At 47.2% G+C, this 14481-nt stretch overlaps 1 protein-coding gene across 1 annotated transcript in view; it reads right to left on the reverse strand.

The window, feature by feature from the left end:
- Positions 1-944: 944 nt before the first annotated feature.
- Cstpp1 (centriolar satellite-associated tubulin polyglutamylase complex regulator 1) overlaps positions 945-14481 on the reverse strand; it is a 182083-nt gene continuing 168546 nt past the window's right edge. Inside the window, exons 5-9 of the mRNA XM_075961369.1 lie at positions 6863-6948; positions 5591-5786; positions 4933-5042; positions 1892-1955; positions 945-1670 (exon numbers count right to left, since the gene is read on the reverse strand). Of these exons, the coding sequence (XP_075817484.1) occupies positions 1496-1670; positions 1892-1955; positions 4933-5042; positions 5591-5786; positions 6863-6948 (631 nt within the window). The 3' untranslated portion in view covers positions 945-1495. The remainder of the gene's footprint in view (positions 1671-1891; positions 1956-4932; positions 5043-5590; positions 5787-6862; positions 6949-14481) is intronic.

Genomic DNA, 14481 nt, shown 5'->3' on the forward strand with positions numbered 1-14481 from the left:
CTCAATGGAGCTGGTTTTGGTTTTAGACAGTGTCTCTATAGCCCAGATTGGCCTTATACTCACAATCCTCCTGTCTTGGCTCTGGTGCTGGAATGACAGGCATGCACTAAAATGCAGACTGGAAAAGTTAGAGATGCTGTGTGTCAACCCTTTTCTTATAGGGTTACTTTGTCCTTGGGACTGCTCAGCACAGTACAGCTACAAACCACTGTGGGCAATGAGGTTAGGAAGGAGAGGTGAAGGGAGCCATGAGTTCTAAGCCAGTCATTTCCAGTGCTTTGGGATCATGTGAGATGTTGGTGGAATACAGATTTTTGTTTCTAACCCCACATTGGTACAGTAGGACTCCAACTTGGCAACTGTCACTGTCCCAAGTTTCCCTGTGTCTGGTACACATCAGAATTTGAGAAACCTCTCAGGGGCTCACTCAGATGCTTGGCACCTTGGGGCTTTTTGGAAGCCACTTGTAATTGTCCACCGGCGGGTCTTGTTAAGAAGGATTGGAGAAAAGTTATTTGTACAGTAAGTGATGACATTGGCCTTACTTGTGGCAGGCAGCCTGCATGAATTTTATTTTGTGAACAATCTACCTCATTCGAGAGAGATGAAGATCACCTATTCACTTTTCCAGCCTCTGCTCCAAACCTGCTTTGTGCATATCTGCAATACTGCCCTGACCAGGGAGGTTAATGAAACCCTGGTGAAAAGGCTCTGCAGCTTATGAACAGGGACTCACAGGTAGTGAGAACTCACTGAGCACCCTGAGGTGTTGCTGAGGGCTTTGAAGGCTGCCCTCATCTGTATGAGGGCCAGGTCCTCTGTCAACTGAGGCAGGTCTTCATGCTGGAATGGCCCCTGGCTCCACCTCCCATCCCGTCAGAAAAAGCACCCAAGTCACACTTGCCCTTCCCCTCCCTGTAGCCTGCCGGCTGTAGACTCATTGCTTACCAGAGACAGGGACTTTATTCATTTCACAGATTGGACTATTTGATACAAACTTGAAGCCGATTTTGAAAGTGAAATTGTTGCCCATCCTCCCTCTTACTCCAGCTAGTGGCTGATTTCTCCAGCAGAAGGCCACAGTTGATATGTCTTCCCAGCACATGCCCTCAGGAGTCACCCTTGACCATGAAAACCCAGTGTTAGCAATTTGTGTTCTTACGGGAGTTGTGAAAAATGACCCTTACTAGGAGGATCATGGCTGGCTGGAAAGACACTGTACTTAAAGCATAAGCAGCACTGCCAACAAAAGGCAAAAGCCAATGCCCTCCCCAAAGTTGAAGTGGCCTTGGCACAATATTCAGTCTAGGGCCCAACAGGTCAAAAGCTGAGAGCATGAGTTACGGGACTTCTGGGATCACTGATCTAGGGGCTGCAGGACTGTTATTTGCGCTTCTCTCCAGCAGAGGGCGGCACAGTGGTACTGGAGAAGTCTGGTGAGGGCAGCAAGAGCAGGGTGGAGCAAGGTACAGGCCACAGATGGGACCCTTCAGATTCAAGTCTCAGACTCATCTGTCTCTTCAGTGGAGCCATCGCTCTCTGCATCCAATTTGCGGGAGTGATGGAGGGGCTTCCATGGGGAACCAACCCGGGGAGGGGTGCGGGAAGACAGGCAGCTGGCCTCAGAAGTGGCAGTGATGGAGTTGACCAGGCCTGGGACCTGGACCAGCCTGAAGAAGGAAAGAAGCCCAGAGGGTGTTGTGATGAGTCTCCCATTCAGAGACCAGGACCTCCACATTTAACTGTCGCACTTGAGCAGACCCCCAAAAACTTATCCCCTGACCAAGATGGGATGTTAAAAATAAGTGCTGTGTGCCCTACAGTGGGGCACAGTCACCTCTAACTGATTTGGCTTCCACAGGGGGGCAGCATCTTCCCAGTTGACACTTACAGCCGTTCCAGCTCCTCATCCATGGCTGGGTCATGCATCAAGTCTCCTTTGTCAGGCAAAGCTCCTAGAAGACGGGGATTTGGGGGTGAAGTCATAAAACAACGGAAGGGCCCTCTAAGGAAGCAGAATTCTGTCCCTTGCCTTCATGTCTGACAACTCTTTGTCCAGGAAAGTTAGTCCATGTGGAACAGGAAGTCTTAGGTGCTGCTTTATAAATTTAGTGAGTCACTACTTTCCCTTCCTTACTTGGGGCAAGAGTGACAGTTAAGGGGCTGGAGAGATGGCTCGGTGATTAAGAGTTCAATGCTCAGCAACCAATGGTGGCTCACAACCATCTCTAGTGAAGTCTGATTGCTCATTTCCATCATAAAGTACAAGCAGATAGAGCACACATATACATAAGTGCCAGGCGGTGGTGGCGCATGCCTTTTTTAAATCCCAGCACTGGGGAGGCAAATCTCTGTGAGTTTGAGGCCAGCCTGGTCAGTTCCAGGACAGACATGACTTTCACAGAGAAACTGTCTTGAAAAACAAATGGAAAAAAAAAAGTGGCAGCTAAGGAGATATCCTCAGTCTCCTTCCAAGACTGGATGTGCTTTGTGACCAGCTTGGTTCTTGAGGCCCCAGGTGCTAAGCTAAATCCAAAGGGTAGAAAAAAGCCAGTGTATGGAATTGTCCTCCTCTTGATCCCATCCGAATATGTGGGATATGTGCTTCTAGTGGGAAATGGCTGCTTCTAATGAGGAAATCAGTCCCACCTGAGGTCTGGATTGGTTTCCATGGCCATAAAGGAATAGGCTGGTGATGCTATGGGAAGTGTATGGAGTGTCTTGGGTGTTTCTCCACTAAGTTTTCTTTTTGTTCTTTTTCAGAATAATCAGATTTTTTTCCTATTTTTCTGGGAAAAATAGCAGCACCCACTCGATAGCAGGAAGGTGGGACTGAGATGTGCAGGGAGGAGACCTCACCAACAGCTGCTGGAGGAGCAGCGCTTACTAGCTGAGTCAGGCTGGAGGAACAGGGCTTAGTAGCTGAGTCAGGCTGGAGGAGCAGGGCTTAGTAGCTGAGTCAGGCTGGAGGAGCAGGGCTTAGTAGCTGAGTCAGGCTGGAGGAGCAGGGCTTAGTAGCTGAGTCAGGCTGGAGGAGCAGGGCTTAGTAGCTGAGTCAGGCTGGAGGAGCAGGGCTTAGTAGTTGAGTCAGGCTGGACAGCGGTGCTGGGCTTCTGGGAGACTCAAGGATCCAGCTCTGGGCCTACTTCTGACTCCTTCAGGTTATGCCTCATATTATTTTGTGGGGTGTTCTGGGGACAAGGGGATCTCTTCTACAGACTGTTTCAAGCAGGGTATTTCCAAGTTCCTATTTTTAACACATACTGTCTTCTATTGCTGCCTATTTATTTAGTCATGAATTAGAAAGAAATGGTGTGAGGTTCTTTTTATCCCTCAGAACTGGAGATTGAATTGAAAGTTCTTATTTAGTTTGTGTTTTTGACAGGGTTTCTTTGTATCTTGGCTGTCCTGAAACTCACTCTGTAACCCAGGCTGGCATTGAACTCACTGAGATCCACTTGCATCTGCCTCCCAAGTGCTAGGATGTGCGCCACCACCGCCCAACTCTTTTTTTTTTTTTTTTGACAGAGTTTCTCTCTGTAGCCTTGGCTGTCCTGAAACTCACTCTATAGACCTACCTGGCTGGCCTTGAATTTATAGAGATCTGCCTGCCTCTGTCTGACCAGTGCTGGGATTAAAGGTGTGCGCCACCACCCAGTTTTGAAGGTTCTTTTTGAAGAGCAGAGAGGGCAGGGGATGAGTGCAGGTTGTGATCATTGCTAACTAGCCTTTTCTTTTCCTCTTAGCAGCTGTCACTGGTAGAAAAGACTGTGAGGGACACCTAGGAGTCACCACTGGCTCTTGAATCTGGTTTCCAATTGGCCTCTCTTCTAGCTGCAGTCCAGCTAACTGGACTCTTACTTAGAATCTTACTTAGGAATCTTACTTAGTTGAGTAGTCCCCCCACCCCCGACTCAGTAACTAAACTTCTAGGTAGCATGCACGCTTAGCTTGCCTGTCTCCTCTAGAACTCTGGCAGGTGTGTATATACAGAAATAAGCATAAAGGTTCCAGCATAGCTTGTGGCCCATTGTGTTGGGTGTTTAGCAAACGTTAATTGTTCTTCTCGATCCCATCCCCTCAACTACTACAAGGAGGAGGAATGCCTTGTGTCTCTCTGAGATTCAGGAACCTGGATCTAATCACACAAGGAGATTCTTTTGAGCGAAGATGGAATCATAAATCCTTTAAAATCCAGCAGGATCTGGGCTTCATGGCGCATACCTTTAGTCCTAGCACTTGGGGAGCAGAGTCGGGTGGTTCAAGGTCGGCCTGGTCTACTTAGTACAGTCCAGGCTATACGGAGCTGTACAGTAAGACCCTGTTTCAAAATAACAAAAACCAACAAACCTCCAGCAAGAGTGACTTGATGGTCTCTCCCTGGGAGAGGACTGGCTGTGCATGGGGGTGTGTGTGTGTGCAGTGGGTGGAGGCCGGCCAGTGAGAGTAAAGACCACAGGCAGGGAAACTGGGCCGATCTCCACTTTTTTTCCTTTGTCTTTTCTCAGATTTACCGGATTTCTTTTTTCCCACCTGGGAAAAAAACACCTCCCAGACACAGCTTTGCCCTATTTCTAAACTGAATTCAGGTCACTTTGATATTTAATCTCCAGAGCCACTGGGTAAATAGCCCTGCATCTGCCCAACCTGCAGGCCACTCCCTAGAGCAGAACCAGGGATTCTCTAGGGAGGGCCTGGGCAGACCTATGCCAGGGAGCAGAACAGCTTGCTCCTGTTGGGGCAAGGCAGAACTGTCAGTCACATGGAATGTGAGGGACCTCCTAGGGCTGGCAGTTTGGGATTATGCACACTGCAGCTCCTAGGCATGAGAATCAGAGGCAGTGTCCTACCCTTGCAGGGCCAAGTCTTCCATGGTGACCAGCTGTCTCCCAGTGTTGGGAGGAGCACAGAGGTCACATGAGCTCTGCTTACCCAGCGTTTGGTTGATTCCATGATGCTTTGAGAGGGCCACAAGGAAGCCATAGAAAGTCAGCCTCTGGACATTGCTCAGGATCTCTTTGACAAGCGCTGGGGGTGGGCAGCTGGAAGGGAAAGTTCAGAGGCCAGGTTCAAGTCTAAGGGCCATTTTTCATCAACACCTCCAGGACACTCAAGGCTAGGAGGAGCATGGCCCAGACTGCAGACAGGGCTGGTGTGCTTAGTGCTATTTAGTTGGTGGGGTTAGAGACAGAACATGCTAGGTATGTGCTCTGTCTGTCATACCCAACCCCATAACCAACGCTTTTACAGGGGACCTGGAAGAGAGGGAAGAGATAGGCTGGTGGCAGCTCCTCGCCTGGAGGCTGTATCTCTAAGGGGTCTTTGCACTTCCCTTTCTGTAGGAAGTTTGGAACAGGGAATTTGCTCTTTTCAAAAAGTCAAGGCTTGTCTTCCCTGGTAAGCAAGTCACCTACAGCTGTTTCTCCCCAGTGAAAATGCTTCTTTGTAAGCAAGCCACCTGCTTTGGGAACAAATGGTCCTATCTTTAAATCACGACCATCCTGGGCCTGGGAAACCCTGAGCCAATCAAAATATGTTTCTAGAGACTTGTTCCAGACCAGTGGCCTGACCCCCAGGGCCCATGTCCCACCTGTACTTGTGCCGGTCACACAGGTTCTCCAGGCGCTGGTAGAAGAGTGAGGCCTCCACCCCGTCCAGCACACCAGCGTCACCCAAGGCAGGCCGCTGACGGTGCTGCCCACTGGATGACGTTGGCACAATCACCGTGTTGGGGTTCTTCCCCGACAGCAAGTCCTGATAGATGGCAGCCACACTGTCCAGAAATTCTGGTACCATAGGGGTAGGAAGGGACAGTTTAGGCAAGGAGGTCATATTTCATTTCTTCCCCATGTTCCACCTTCTCTGATAGCTCAGTTGTGTCCAGCCTCAGTGCAGATGGCAAAACAGCTGGAGTGAGTGACTGCAGCACTCCCAGACTAGATGGGACCCCCACTGTCTCCTTGCTGGAGTGTAAGCACCTTGAACAATGGCAGGGGTCATGCCCCCAGTGACTAATACACGCACATTTTCAGTGTGGAACCCCATCTCACGAGGCCATCTGCTTCCTGAAAGCATGTTGGAGGCTGCAGGAAGTGTTTTTGTTACTGCTTGGACAAGGCTGCTTTTAGTGTACTCTACCCTTGGGAAGAGAGGAGCCGACAAACTGCTAATTTAGTAATCGTTTGACGCTGTCTTCCAAGCTTTGCAGTCACACATTGTAGTAAACAGTGACTTACGGCCTGTTTTCTCCCCCTCCCCCCCCTCTTTCCTCTGTGTGAGCCTGTTAGAGGAGAGGAATTCTCCCAAACATGGCTGCTCTTCCTTAAGGTGGGATGTGACTGCTGCAGCAGCTGGGGGCAGTCGGCCTGACCCCAGGGTCTAGCTCCTGCCTGAATAGCCCTTGGGCAGCAATCATGTAAACAGAATGTGGCCCCTAATCGAGGCCAAAGGTCAGGGCAGGTCTGAGGTCTAACCTCTGCAAGCTCATCTCTTAGGACTTGTGAGCAGATTAAAGTCCTTAGTGCTGCACCTGGGAGGCAGTAAGTTTTTAATAAGTGAATGCTATTGATATCCTTACTGCTCTTATCACTTAAACGGAGTGTGTGTGTGTGTGTGTGTGTGTGTGTGTGTGTGTATGTGACTGGAAGAAGTGTTTGTCAGTATCTTCAGGAGGCTGAGAAAGTAAGCGTGGCACACAGTATTGTGACCACCAGTATAAACCAGACATCCTGTTAGTGGGTCATACCCCTAAGGAAGTGGGGAAGGGAAATATGTGTGCCAGGCACATATGGAAAAGATAACAGGGTGAGAAACAGAGACATGGTCCCTGACAAAAGACACATGGGGCCTGGAACATTCTCACCTGAATAATAAAACTGGATCTGGAAAGCAAAAAGGAAATCTGAAAAAGACATCAAGCAGTCCATAGCATCATCCATGAGCACGATCCTGAGGGGAAAGAGGGAGAGAATCTGAGAAACCAGAGTGTGCTACATGTATGTGCCCTTGAGGGAATGAAAACCAAGCTGACAGAGATGAAGATTAAGCACAAACAGGTCATTCCTAGGCCTCTGGTCTCCTCGGAGCTGCAGCACCGAGAAGCAAGCTCCTCTTCAGTCGCCTCACTGAGCACACTGCTCCAAGGGCAGCTCCCAGGTCAGTCTCAGTGGCACCAATCAATGGAGCATGGGCAGAGTGGGGTGGAGGCAGCGAAGAGAGGGTGCAATTGTAGTGCAGCCAAGATTTCTTTTCATATTCTTAAGCAGTAAATCCTCATTCTGCAGTAGGGCCATTTAGTTCTGAATAAGTACTGCTGATCAGAGGAGGCAAAAAGGAACAGCCAAGAGGTTTAAAGGGGTCTTGGCAAGTGGTGCTGAGATTTAATAAGCTATCAAATGGCCAGACCAGCAACAGGCACCTCTGCTCTGGGACATGGAAGGTAGATTGGGGACAGGAGTGGGCAATTCTGCACTTGTGAAGGTCAGAGAACACGTATCTGCGAATGGTGGCCACTGCAGGTGCCTGTCTCACTCTTCCTGCTGGCCAACCTCAGGGAGAAACCATTCGATTGGCCATGCCCATACTCTGCTCAGGGATGAAGGGGAACAGGAAGAGAAGGGAGCTAGCACTGCTGGGCGCTAGCCGTGTGCCAGGCAGAGTGCCAAAATCCTCCACTAGAGTGGAGCTGGGCCCCCAGTCTGTTTCTGACAGTGCCCTTTGGCTTTAGCTTTCTTTTTCCTATTTTAAATTGTTTTAGTTTTGCTTTGGGGTATTTCTCTAAATCTCCACTTCTTGAATCAGAGGGTCTCCACACTGGCAAGAGATCCGCTTGAGAACCAGTATTTACTGCAGAGAAAGGACTTTATGGAGAATACTGTTTGTAGTGCCCTTGCCTTAGACTGTGCAGAGCACTTTGCTCCACCGTGGGCACTACACATCATATTTAACTACCTTCATTAAATGTCATCCCGTAACACCATAAGACATTGGGGTTTGTTACTTCCTTTTGTACCTGAGGGTCTGATCCCAAAGGAGAAAGCTCACTAAAGTGCATACATAATGTGTGAGTTTGTGTGACACCAAAGGCTGAGTCTTTCCATAGGTCACGCTGCTGCTTCTAAAAGAAGGAAGAAGCCAACTGCATGCCTTATATCCCAGCACTGGAGAAGCAGAGGCAGCTAGAGCTGTGTGAGTTCAAGGCCAGCACCAGCCTGGTCTACATAGAAAATTCCAAGACAGCCAGAGCTACTTAGAGACCATATCTAAAAATAATAAGAAGACAGAGTAGAAACACTAGAGTTAATTTTTACATTAGTTTCTGGGCTCCTTTATGTTCTTTCTCATGTGTATCTTAGAGCTTTAACTTCCTCTGGGGAAGAAAGAAAGCTGCCTCCACTATCAGCTGGGAAAAACTGAGGCCAGAATAGGAAGCAGCAGTGCTGCAAGGACCACAGGAGGGCGAGCGCTTAGGGTTCTCATTGGTGCTGGGAAACTAAATGAAGCATCAAAATCCAGAAGATGCCCATGATTTCTCATAACCTGAGGTAAAAAATTAAAAACAAAAATAAGAGTGAGGGCAATGAGTGAGCCCACTTCAGACATCTGGATGGTGTAATAATGGTCTGTCTCTATAAGAGATAAGCCATACCCATTCCCTTCCACAGACCCCCCCACAGACAGGCTGATCTTCAGCTTCCAGCTTGAGTTCCTTCCTTTTCCATCTCCCTCTCAAAGAGGCAGCTTCTCCCTTTCCCCACTTCTCCCCTTCCTCCTTCTGTCTCTCCTTCTCTCTTTCCTTCTCTCTCTCTGACTCTATACTCTTCTCCCTTTCTCCCGTTCCCCTCCATAACCCACTAAATAAATATCCAATCTCGCTATGCATGGTGTGTCTATCCATCTGTCTCTTGCCCGCCGCGTGGTTCCCTGCCCATGACAAGCCGCCTTCGGAGACCTACAGCGTGGTCTCGTGACATGCCTGTCTGTCTCTCTCCTCGTGGCCTGCTGCAGCCACTTGAGTAACTGTGCTGTCCCTGCCTGGAACTGGCTGCTCTCGGGACTTGCTGTTCGCTGTCTGCTGCCACATGGCTCACTGCCATTGCTTGGGGATCTGCAGCGTTTCTGCCACTGCAGCCGCCAAGGGGTCCAGGGATCCTGCAGCATTTTTAATTAATCCATTATAGATGGGAGGGAGAAGACAAAAAGTCTGGGGTTAGTGAAGATCTACTGCAGAGGGAGAAGGCGCTGGCTCCACCAGGAATACCCAGGGGGAAGGGCCAGCTCAGAAGGGGAGATGGGAGCACCCTGTCCCTGCTGCTCTCTCTGCTCCTGGATGGCCAAGCACCCTAGCGGCCAAAAGCAAATGACTTCAGGAGAGAACTGGGCTGAGTCTCGCCGCAGGAAAACCTTGGGTGATGTCTTAAAGCTTTCAAAGATGACAAATGCCTCTACCTTTAACCTCAATCCTAGGGGTCATGTTGATAGTCATAGTTGATGCATATCTTTATTAGTCGTTATATTGTGATGTAATTAAAATACCATAAAATCAACCCATGACAAATGTGTAAGTCAGTGTTTTAGTATACTGAAAACATAGTGCAATCATCATCACAACTGCTCATTCTAGAGGCTACCTCTGCATTTCTCCCCATTGCATGCTCTGCTTCCCGGAGGCTCCAAGCAGATACTGAGCACCTCTCTGGAATGTTAGCAAAATGCTCTCCCTAACCCAGACTTGTCCCTACCTCAGAACTGGCTCCAGCTTTCTGTCAGAGGTTTTGCTTGTTTGTTTTATTTCAGTTTTTCAAGACAGGATTTCTCTGTGAAACAGTCTTGGCTATCCTGGAACTAGCTTTGAAGACCAGGCTGGCCTCAAACTCACAGAGATCCACCTGCCTGCCTCTGCCTCCTGAGTGCTGGGATTAAGGGGGTGTGTCATCACACCCGGTGACTTTATTTTTTAAGATTTAGTTAATTTTAGCTGGGCGGTGGTGGCACATGCCTTTAATCCCAGCACTCGGGAGGCAGAGGCAGGCGGATCTCTGTGAGTTCGAGACCAGCCTGGTCTACAAGAGCTAGTACCAGAACAGGCTCCAAAACCACAGAGAAACCCTGTCTCGAAAAACCAAAAAAAAAAAAAAGTTAATTTTAGTTATGTGTGTCTGTGTGTAGCTCTGCGTGTGTGAGTACAGGTGTGTGTGCTAATATCAGTGTTATGGTAGTTGTGAACCTTGGCTGCTGAGAACAGAAGCTGGGTCTTCTAGAAAAACTGCGAATGCTCTTAACCACTGAGCCATCACTCTAGTCTGAAAGGCTATTCTTGATTAGATCATTAGCCTCCTTTTATTGCTTTTATTGTGTTTAATCTCAGGTTCTATTTAAGTACAAATAAATTTTTTAAAAAAATGCAAAGTATTAACCCCACACCCTCCCTGCTGTACAGCTAGCTGCTGCAACTATTGGCCTGACAGCCAGAGAGACAACGATTCACACACACACACACACACGGATACATATATGTATACATATATAAATATAAATTTATTATTTATCTATTTCACATCCTGGCCGCAGTTTCCCCTCCCTCTTCTCCTACCAGTTCTTATCTACTTCAGGAATTTGCTACTCTTTTCAAGATGGCTTTGCTATTCTAAGAGGAAACACTTGAACATTTAGCATAGGAGAATTTGTGACCAAAGAGCAGAGCTTTCGACTGTGGATCAAGAATGTGTGCCTGTCGCCTGGTCAGGAGCAAAGTCCTTGGGAGTATGAGCTTATCTGTTGCTCACAGACATAGTGCTGAGCATAAAATCTGGCTCTTGACACCAAAAGATCACATAATCCAGTAATAATATGGAGTACAGACCTAAACAGAGAACTCTAAACAGAGGAATCTAAATTGGCTGAAAGACACTTAAGGAAATGTTCAACATCCTTAGTCATCAGAGAAATGCAAATCAAAACAACTCTGAGTTCTTCCAAAGGTCCTGAGTTCAATTCCCAGCAACCACATGGTGGCTCACAACCATCTGTAATGAGGTCTGGTACCCTCTTCTGGCCTTCAGAAATACACGCAGAAAGAATATTGTATGTATAATAAACAAACAAACAAACAAACAAACAAATAATAAGAATGACCAAGATCATAAACACTGATGACAAATTATGCTGGAGAGGTTGTGGGGTAAAGGGAACACTTCTGCATTGCTGATGGGAATGCAAGCTAGTACAACCCCTTTGGATGTCAGTGTGGTGATTTCAAAGAAAATTAGGAAACAACCTTCCTCAAGACCCAGTAATACCACTTTTGGGTATATATCCAAAGGATGCTCAATCATGCCACAAGGACATGTGCTCAACTATGTTCATAGCAGCTTTGTTTGTCATAGCCAGAACCTGGAAACAACCTAAATGCCCCTCGATCGAAAAATGAATAAAAATAATGTGGTACATTTACACAATGGAGTACTACACAGCAGAAAAAAATAACGACATCTTGAATTTTGCAGGAAAATGGGTGGAGCTAGAAAACATTATTTTGAGTGAGGTAACCCAGACACAGAGAGATAATTATCACATGTACTCACTCATAGGTGGTTTTTAAACATAAAGCAAAGAAAGCCAGTATACAAACCACAATCCCAGAGAACTTAGACAACAATGCGGAGACTAAGAGAGACATACATAGATCTAATCTACGTGGAAAGTAGAAAGTAGAAAAAGACAAGATCTCCTGAGTAAATTGGGAACATGGGGACCTTAGGGGAGGGCTGAAGGGAGGAGGGGAGAGGCAGGGAGGGGAGCAGAGAGAAATGTAGAGCTCAATAAATATCATGGAAAAAGAAAAAAGAAAATCTGGCCCTTGAATCTTTTCTGTAGTCTGTTGTCAGTACCTCTGGGATTCCAAGAACCAGACTTACATTTGAATTACTGATCATGCTTGTGCCAGAAACACCTCCTCCTCTCCCCCCACAAGACAGGTGTTTCTCTGTGTAGTCCTAGCTGTCTAGCTATCCTGGAATTCACTGTGTAGACCAGGATGGCCTAAAGCCTGGGATTAAAGGTGTGAGCCAACAAGAGTCTGCACAAATCTATCAGATCCTGGAGGGATCCTTGCAGGCCATAGCTCTGGGCTAGCGAGAAGACCTCTGGGGAGAAATACAGGCACTCGGGTTCAGGCTGGCTCTGAGCAAGAACCATATAGAGGGTGGAGTCCAGGGCAGTCAACTGTGATGAAGAAAGTTTAGTTGGCAGGGTCTGAGCTAGTCCCAGGGGGTTGGCTGCTCTCTTCCTTGCTGACTTCAAACAGCTGGGACAAGCTGGCTGGCTGGGAGGCAAGTGGGTACCAAGCTTCCAGTCCAAACTCCTAGAGTGCCAACCTCCTCTGCACCCCTGCTCTAGTGGCATGAGCAGGTCCCTTTCCCTGAAATTCTGGGTGTGCTGACTCGGGGATCAAGTCCCAGTTCTATCTGCATCTCAGTTTCTTCACATATAAAGAAGAGATGATCATGGCTCAGTGCTAGTCAAGGCCACCAGCTCCCAAGTCAGGCAGAGGCTGCCAGTCCGAAGCTGGCTACTTAGTTTCTAGCTCACTTTTGGAGGAACCAGCTCTTAGCCAAGGCTCAAAAGAAGAGCTGCTTTACATGACTGAATGTCATTGGAGAGGCCTTGTGACTAATGTCCTTCATTGGGATGGCGGAAGCATGTCCCCAAGTTGGTTTGTGCTAACAGGGTATCCTGGCAGGCTGTTTTAATGTCAGGGCTGTGAGAACAAGACCACTATAAAAACCACACAGTGACCTGACCCCAACGTCAGGGAGCACGCTACTGGGGAAGGCTTGGGTGGGAGATGTGCTAGCCCAGTTCAGTCCTCAAAAGGCATAGGACATATAGGCCACAGCTTTTCCTAGGGATCAACCTTACTTTCAGGGCACTCCAATCCCTGTAGGGCCAGACAAATCTGACCCAGAGCAATATTAATAACAAAAACAATGCTTAATATCTTTTGAATTAAAATTGTATTTACTGATTTGTGAATATGGAGGTGGACAGGTCACGCCACAGTCATGGGTGGAGGTCAGGCATACACACAGACAGAACATTGTTTTTTTTTAAAGATTTATTTATTTATCATGTATACAATGTTCTGTCTATATGTATGCTTACAGGCCAGAAGAGGGCACCAGATCTCATTACAGATGGCTGTGAGCCACCATGTGGTTGCTGGGAATTGAACTCAGGACCCCTGGAAGAGCAGTCAGTGCTCTTAACCTCTGAGCCATCTCTCCAGCCCCAGACAGAACATTGTATACATAATAAATAAATAAATATTTAAAAAATATATCTTTAAAAAAAAAAGATTGGTTGGATTCACGAGGTGGCTGTTTTCAATTCCAGCCTTTTGCTCCCTACTGCGGCTTGTGGCATGGCAGCTCAGCCACAGGGCAGATCACGCCTCTATGTATCTCTCTTTTTTTTTTTTATTTTTCGAGATAGGGTTTCTCTGTAGCTTTTGGTTCCTGTCCTGGAACTAGCTCTTGTAGACCAGGCTGGCCTCGAACTCACAGAGATCCGCCTGCTTCTGCCTCCCGAGTGCTGGGATTAAAGGCGTGCGCCACCACCGCCCGGCTTCTATGTATCTCTTATTATTAAACTTAAAATCCCTGCAGCTCAACATACAACATGTGACTGCTGCCATTTTGACTGAGGTCAGGTGACTTTACCACCATCTTAACTGAGAGCCAGATCAGGTGACCAAGTCCCGCCATCTTTACTGAGGTATACCCTGCCTGGTCCCCCAATTTACTTATGTTTTGTCTGTAAATTCCTCTTGCTGACTCTGCTGCATGTGTGTTTTGCACAGTGGCATGCCTTTGGTAGGGCCCACCAAGAGCAACCACTTCACCCGATTCCTGTTCACTCTGTGTGTGTATGTTCATACATGTAACTTAAATGTTATAATTGTTCATTGCATCTCATTTCAGACTACAAAAACAATAAATCTCATGTTTTAAACTGGTAGGTACTTTTAAGTCTCTTACAAAAATACTTTATATTTAATCCAACCCTCATTTAAGATATATTAAGCTCTTCTCTACTATTGTCAGTTCTGCCATTAACCTTCTATTGCAAGCAGTTTTTTCTTCTTTCTGCCTTTTTATGAGTGTAAATCTTACCTGTTAAGAGCCAGTACAGTCAAGCTCAGACCCAGCCCTCCAGGAAGATTCTATACTGTAGTTATACCTGATAAACAGCCCTCAACTGCTCAGAGATCTGGGAAATATGGCATTTAAATATTTAATTATTAAAAAAACTTTTCATAACAAAAAAAAAGACAGGTTTGCTCCTAGCAGCACTCTACTTCCTCCAAAGAAGATAGAAGACAAATGGACACACAACAATGTCCATCTGCAATTCACTGCAACTGCCAAGTGCTGACCACTGGGCAAAGCTCCTTTCATCTAAACTGAAGATCTCCATACGTGG

The sequence above is a fragment of the Microtus pennsylvanicus genome, chromosome 2 (genome assembly GCF_037038515.1).
Source record: "Microtus pennsylvanicus isolate mMicPen1 chromosome 2, mMicPen1.hap1, whole genome shotgun sequence".
Taxonomy (NCBI): domain Eukaryota; kingdom Metazoa; phylum Chordata; class Mammalia; order Rodentia; family Cricetidae; genus Microtus; species Microtus pennsylvanicus.